This window comes from Macrobrachium nipponense, chromosome 36 (genome assembly GCF_015104395.2).
Source record: "Macrobrachium nipponense isolate FS-2020 chromosome 36, ASM1510439v2, whole genome shotgun sequence".
NCBI lineage: Eukaryota > Metazoa > Arthropoda > Malacostraca > Decapoda > Palaemonidae > Macrobrachium > Macrobrachium nipponense.
Window position 1 is genome coordinate 60,688,478 of NC_087220.1, and position 6,790 is coordinate 60,695,267.

Here is a 6,790-nt window from a genome sequence, read left to right on the forward strand (position 1 = left end):
AGAAGCCTTACTGGGCAGGAGAGATTAGGGGACAAATACTCACAGCTTCAAGTGGGGCATTCCCACTCTGGTGCGGCAGTTGACATTATAGCAATCATCGTGGCAAACTGTAGAACAGTACATCGGACGGTGGCCATACAGGATAATCCAAGGTCTCTCGGTTCTATTTTCTGGTTTGTTTGCTTCCTTTCAAATGAGAGAAGTAAAGGAAATGAATCAATAGCAATTTTTTTTTGTCCAGGGGCTGTTAAGGTAAATGATTCTGCATCTAATTCCAAAGTCAGTGAAACTACCTTTCAGAAGGTACTTGTCATTTCACTTGCTCCAGGTTAAATGCAGGTTAGCAAGTTAAATTTAAATTCTTGCACTTCTCATTAAAAGCCAGGAAAGTAGACGGAAACAAGACATACGTAAACTTTGTAGAAATCAACGCACAACACTATCCTTGCCAACTCAAAGGGAAAGCTTTGGGACACTGATTTCAGATGATGGGCCTTTAGCATCACAATCAAATTGACCACTCAGTGATCCAACTGACCTCCAGATCGTTCACAAGCCATTCAAGCTGATTCTGAAGTCTTCCAAGGAAGTATTCGACCTGGTAGTAGAGCTCTGTGTTGACGCCGATGAAGTGGACTGGACCTATGTTCCAGCTGTAGTACAGACTCCATGAGCTGTTGTGGCTTGGCATATGGAACCTGTGCATGTAGTTTCTGAACTCTCTGTAAGGGAATTTATTAGGATTTAGGGTACTTGCGTGTAATATAATGAGCTAGTGGAGACTAAGGTGCCATTTTGATCATAGGGTTTTTGCTGATTAAGATGTACTGTTCATTTACTTTCTTATTTTCTACTTGCCTAAGACATTCTTCCATGCCTCTTCTTCATGATTTTCATGGCCTTCCGTCTGGTATTTATTCTGGCTAGTTTCTCTCCATTTCTCAGCACACATATATACCATTATGGATAAGTTATTTATCAATTTTATTACAAGTTATTGAAAGGCAATGAAAAGTGTATGATTATCCGCGTATGGTCATTGATTGATGTTTCCAGCTTGCTTGTGATATGTACGGAATAAATTGTCAACATGCTTATGACGTGTGATAATGTAAAGGTGTGTTTCTTTGGGATCTAGGGCCAACGACTTTCTTACTTGTGGTTGTTGAGTTGTGCGTTTTCAACTTGTTTGTGATGTGTGTGGTGTAAGTTTTTGACCTGTGTTTATGATGTGTGATAACCGGTGCGTCTTTCTGGACTGGTCTTATTTCTGGGAAGGGGAACATTGCCTTTCTGAGTGTCTGTACTGTAAACTGTAGCTTCAGATGAGACGTAACTACACTGCAAATGTTAATCTTAGGTTACTCACAAAGCATCCAGCTCATGGTTTCCGGGAACCGTCATGTAAGGGAGAAGGGTAGCTATTGGTTGGATCTGCCTCATGAATTCGTCTCCAACTCTGCCATTGTCCTGAAAATAGGGTCTTGTTTTTAAGGTTGTTTTTGGGGTTGTTTCATGCCGTGTGTGTCTGTGAATCAGGGTCTCATGAAGGAGGGAGGAACTACACATTATTGATAAATATTATTGCTATTTTTTAATGTCAGTTTACACTCACATCCTGCATGTTGTATGCGAAATCTCCCACATGGATGATGGCGTCGTACATTCCGTTCTGCACTTCAGTCTGCAGTCTGGAAGGTAGACAGGTTGGACTGAAGTTGTAAATGATATATAGGCTTCAGAAAAATATATCTGCAGTCATCTTCTTATATTTTTAATTTGTTATATACTCATTTGAACTCAAGAAGTTAGGTACTTTCGATACTGTGTGTATAGACTACTAAGTGTTGTTGTTTTTGATTGAGCTGTTCTTTGTGTCAGCGCTAGCTCTTGAAATTGTGTATACATTAACCTTTCATCCAACTTTTGTAAGCAGTTCCAGTGATGTTTATGCCATAATATACTTCCCTCTAGAATCATTAAGTATTTGCTAGTGTTTAATGTGATTAATATTTATGATGTTCGTTAGATCCTTATGGGACGATTCAGGAACCAACAGAGGATAAAAAGGAGTTGATAAGCATATATGTATATGACAGCTAATAATGAGAAAAACATGTAAATACAATTTGAAACTGCAGTGCTAATTGTACTTCCAAGCAAGTAGACCGTAACCAAATACCAACAGACCTTGCTACAGTGGCCACAGCAAATTATACAATTGAGAACTTTAGCTATTGACTGGGGCTTCTAAGGTAGCCCAGCTGTCAAGAGTAGCCACAGAGATTCTGTACTGAATAAAAAAAGGAAAAGGTTGTTTCTCTACCTTGGGAGTGACTGTGCATTCTCAGATCCCAGGTCACCGTACATAGCTATTTTCACTGGCCAGTCCGTCCCAGATTTCCAGGTCTTGAAGGTGAAGAGGTCTGACCAGCCGTATTCACTTCCACAGTGATAGACTTTGATGTAAAAAAAAGTGATAAAATGGGTGAATTTTAAAATAGGAAAACGACGTAAAGTGCAAAACAAGAAAAATCTTATATAGTAACTACTATTAGTAAGGCTTTCAAATGTCGATGCAGTATTAAAACAGGAAAATATTGATTGATGAAATATAAGTTTTAGTTTGAAGTTTGGTTAATGACATCAGATTACTTAATCACCCGTCAATGGTCTGAGTGGGATTGTTCCACATGAATAAATCTCATCTTCTGAATAAAAAAATATAATAATTAAATCCGAGTGGAGATTTCTTGTTGGTCCGCCCCGGACGGGCGTGGGGTAGGTAGGGGATTGGTAGGGTAGGAAAGATATGACACGTCCACCCTATTCCTGAAAACCTGTTTGCCTGCCCTGGTTGTGGGTGGGGTAGGTATGGGATTTGGAGGTTAGGGGAGACATGACACAACCACCCTCTTCCTGCAAACCTGTTTGTCCGCCCTGAGTGGGTGTAGGTAAGGGGTTAGGAGGGTAGAGAGACACGACTGGCAGCCGGGTTCCAGCATAGCGTAGCATGTCACCTAGCTCATAAATAAGCAAAAGACAGAAATAGTACTCACAGTATCTCGTGTCAGGGAGTAGGTTCCCAATGGTGACCTTGTGCATGAAGATGACCCTCAGTTCGAACCCCAGGTTCGTGAAGTTCTTCGGGAGGCTCTCCACTCTCGTTTTGAGGGCATCCGTCCCGAATTCCACGACAGAGGAAGGCGTGTAATCCGTCGTGACCCAGCTGATCACCATCTCTTCATTCGTCTCTTGTTTTGCAAATGTGATGGGTATAGAGCAGTGGGTGAAAGTTGTCTATTAAGTAGTGGTTGGCTTAAAGTGAGTAGGTCGTTTTGGTATAAATGGGATTTTTTTTTTTTAGTTTTTTTTTGGTTGGAATGAAGTGGTTATAGGGGTGGTTAAGCATGTGTATGAGCTGATAGTATTGGGAGATGGAATGATTTAATGAGGCTGATAGTATTGGGAGATGTTATGGTTAATGGGGCTGATATTATTGGGAGATGCAATGGTTTAATGGGGTTGATAGTATTGGGAGATGTAATGGTTTAATGAGGCTGATAGTATTGGCAGATGTTATGAAGAAATTAAGTATATTTTAGTTTTACCAGACCACTGAGCTGATTAACAGCTCTCCTAGGGCTTGCCCAAAGGATTAGATATTTTTACGTGGCTAGGAACCAATTGGTCACCTAGCAACGGGACCTACAGCTTATTGTGGGATCCGAACCACATTATATCGAGGAATGAACTTCTATCACCAGAAATTAATTTCTCTGATTCCGCGTCGGCCGAGCCGGGAATCGAACCTCTGACCACCGGATTGGCAGCCCAGCTCGAAAACCACTCGGCCAGCAAAGAACTTGGCAGATGTTATGGGTTAATGAGGCTGATAGTATTGGGTATCGGGAGATGTAATGGTTTAATGGGGCTGATGGCATTGGGAGATATTATAGTTTAATGGGGCTGACAGTAATGTGTCTTATACAATGGTACCATTTTAGAAAATATATAACTTGATAAATTACCTCTATTAGCAACATTACTTTCATATCACATTGTTTTTTATTATAACCACAGATGACGCAACGTTTGTTTTAGTAGTATTCCACTAATTTAATGTTAATTAGATAAATATTTCATTAACTTTTTCGTAAACACTCACCTCCAATGGCGATATGCACTTGCTGTGGCTGATAGTCAGGGAGTTGGGCAGCGCCTGGTCGCCAACGCCCTGAGGTTAAGACGAGGGTCAACACCAAGCATTTGGCTGACAGAGTCCCCATTGTTGATAGCTGTTGTTTGAAAGATATTGTAGTTGTTGTTGTTATAATGATAGGTGTTGTAGCGCATTAACATAGACATTAAAATGTTAAACAGTTATGAACGTAGTAATCTCATTTAAGAAAGAAATAATATATAAAATAGATCTATACAAATCACCTTCTCTCCTCCAGGCCTCTAGGGAATATGACATTGTTGATGGGTGTTATTTGAAAGATATTGTAGTTGTTGTTATAATGATAGGTATTGTAGCGTATTAACATCGACATTAAAATGATAAATAGTTATGTACGTAGTAATCTCATTTAAGAAAGAAATAACGTCAAATAGATCTATGCAGAATCACTTTCTCACCTCCAGGCCTCTAGGGAATATGACATTGTTGATGGGTGTTATTTGAAAGATATTGTAGTTGTTGTTGTTATAATGATAGGTGTTGTAGCGTATTAACATCAACATTAAAATGATAAATAGTTATGTGCGTAGTAATCTCATTTAAGAAAGAAATAACGTCAAATAGATCTATGCAGAATCACCTTCTCACCTCCAGGCCCCTAGGGAATATGACAGCAGTTCTTCACGACCGGAGCTTTTAAAACATAAGTAGTTGTAAATTCTGTAATGTCATGATATTAGGTCTCTTTGTTTGCTGTATATAAGATAAAGGTTGGCTTCAGCTGTTCTTGGCGAAGGTTATTCTCAGAAATGTAAGTTTTTTTGTTTTGGTACTTGAGATAGTAAGGTGACATTTGGAGTTTTATCCTTTTAGCGATGACCCGAGTTTCTGGGTATGAAGGAGTGTTGATCTCTCTCTCTCTCTCTCTCTCTCTCTCTCTCTCTCTCTTCTCTCTCTCTGTGCTGAAATAACGAAGGTGGTAGGAAATCTTGAGTTATTTTACTCTTCGTAATAATGATAGGGGGACTCTCTCTCTCTCTCTCTCTCTCTCTCTCTCTCTCTCTCTCTCTCTCTCTCTCTCTCTCTCTGTGCTTAAATAACGAAGGTGGTGGTGACATTTGGAGTTTTTAATCCTTTAGCGATGGCCCGAATTTCTGGGTATGAAGGAGATGTGTTGTTCTCTCTCTCTCTCTCTCTCTCTCTCTCTCTCTCTCTCTCTCTGTGCTGAAATAACGAAGGTGGTAGAAAATCTTGAGTTATTTTACTCTCCGTAATAATGATAGGGGGACTCTCCCTCTCTCTCTCTCTCTCTCTCTCTCTCTCTCTCTCTTCTCTCTCTCTCTCTCGTCAGTTTTTCTGTTTCGCTTTGCATAATGTTTATAAGTTTATAACTCTCCCAGTCATTTTTTAAATAGAGAACTGTTCATGGGAAAGTCAACATGTGAATTATCGACGAGTCTTAAGATAAATTTGATAAAATTCTGGCCTATTTAATCTAGCTTTGTATCATAACTTTAAAAAAAAAAAGTTTAACACACTCGGTGTCCTTATCATAAGCCATTTTCACTTTTTTTTTTTTTTTTGATACTTGGGTTTTTTTTTTTCTTTTGGATACTCGGGTTTTTTTTTTCTTTTGGGTACTCGGGTCTTGCTGTGACCCATGAGGGGCTGCAAATTGGTATGTTGATCATCCACCCTCCAATCATCAAATATACCAAATTGCAGCCCTTTATCCTCAGTATTTCGCATTCTATTTAAGGTTAAAGTTAGCTATAATCGTGCTTCTGGCAACGATGTAAGACAGGCCACCACCTGGCTGTGGTTAGTTTCGTGGGCCGCGTCTCATACAGCATTATACCTGCCTCAGTATTTCGCATTCTATTTAAGGTTAAAGTTAGCTATAATCGTGCTTCTGGCAACGATGTAGGACAGGCAACCACCTGGCCGTGGTTGAAGTTTCGTGGGTCGCGGCTCATACGGCATGATACCGGGAACACCGAAAGATATATAGATCTGCTTTCGGTGGCCTTGGTTATAAACGCTGTAGCGGCTGTACGGACAACTCTGTTGCGCAGAAGAAACTTGAGAGCATTTCTGACTTGTTGTTCTAGGCGGGATTCGTTCTAATCCGTTGACCCACTGGAACAACGGGTCATTGATTCGGAGGTCAAGGTCGCTGTTGTTGGAGTGGGTTCGTCTTCAGGAATGTATCGGATGAAAGGGGGATCTTGTTTAGCTCATTCGGAGTCTGAAGGGGGGAGGGGGGAGGGGGGAGATCTCTTCTCGTAGTGGGCGGTGGTTTGGGTCACATCTATCCATCATTCGGGGGTGGCTTTGGGTGGAGAGAGAGAGAGAGATAACACGGTGGTTTTTATAAATGTTTTTTTTTCTCTCTCTCTCTCTATCTCTTACATTAGAATTATGTGAACTATTTATGTCTGTCTGTCTGTCTCTCATATTAGAAATATGAGAACTATTTAGCGGTATTTTAGACTAAGTGTGACATGTAATTCTCTCTCTCTCCCTCTCTCTCTCTCTCTCTCTGTTATATTAAAATATGTGAACTATTTAGATTAAGTCTGACATTCAATTCTCTCTCTCTCTCTC

The 6,790-nt window shown here is 40.2% G+C and overlaps 1 protein-coding gene across 1 annotated transcript in view; it reads right to left on the bottom strand.

Annotated features, from left to right (window-relative positions):
- Nucleotides 1-4,965, bottom strand: part of LOC135203465 (acid phosphatase type 7-like) — an 8,327-nt gene extending 3,362 nt beyond the window's left edge. The window contains exons 1-8 of the mRNA XM_064233190.1: nt 4,832-4,965; nt 4,169-4,298; nt 3,060-3,254; nt 2,327-2,459; nt 1,616-1,691; nt 1,370-1,470; nt 539-722; nt 44-186 (exon numbers count right to left, since the gene is read on the bottom strand). Of these exons, the coding sequence (XP_064089260.1) occupies nt 44-186; nt 539-722; nt 1,370-1,470; nt 1,616-1,691; nt 2,327-2,459; nt 3,060-3,254; nt 4,169-4,289 (953 nt within the window). The 5' untranslated portion in view covers nt 4,290-4,298; nt 4,832-4,965. The remainder of the gene's footprint in view (nt 1-43; nt 187-538; nt 723-1,369; nt 1,471-1,615; nt 1,692-2,326; nt 2,460-3,059; nt 3,255-4,168; nt 4,299-4,831) is intronic.
- Nucleotides 4,966-6,790: the final 1,825 nt, after the last annotated feature.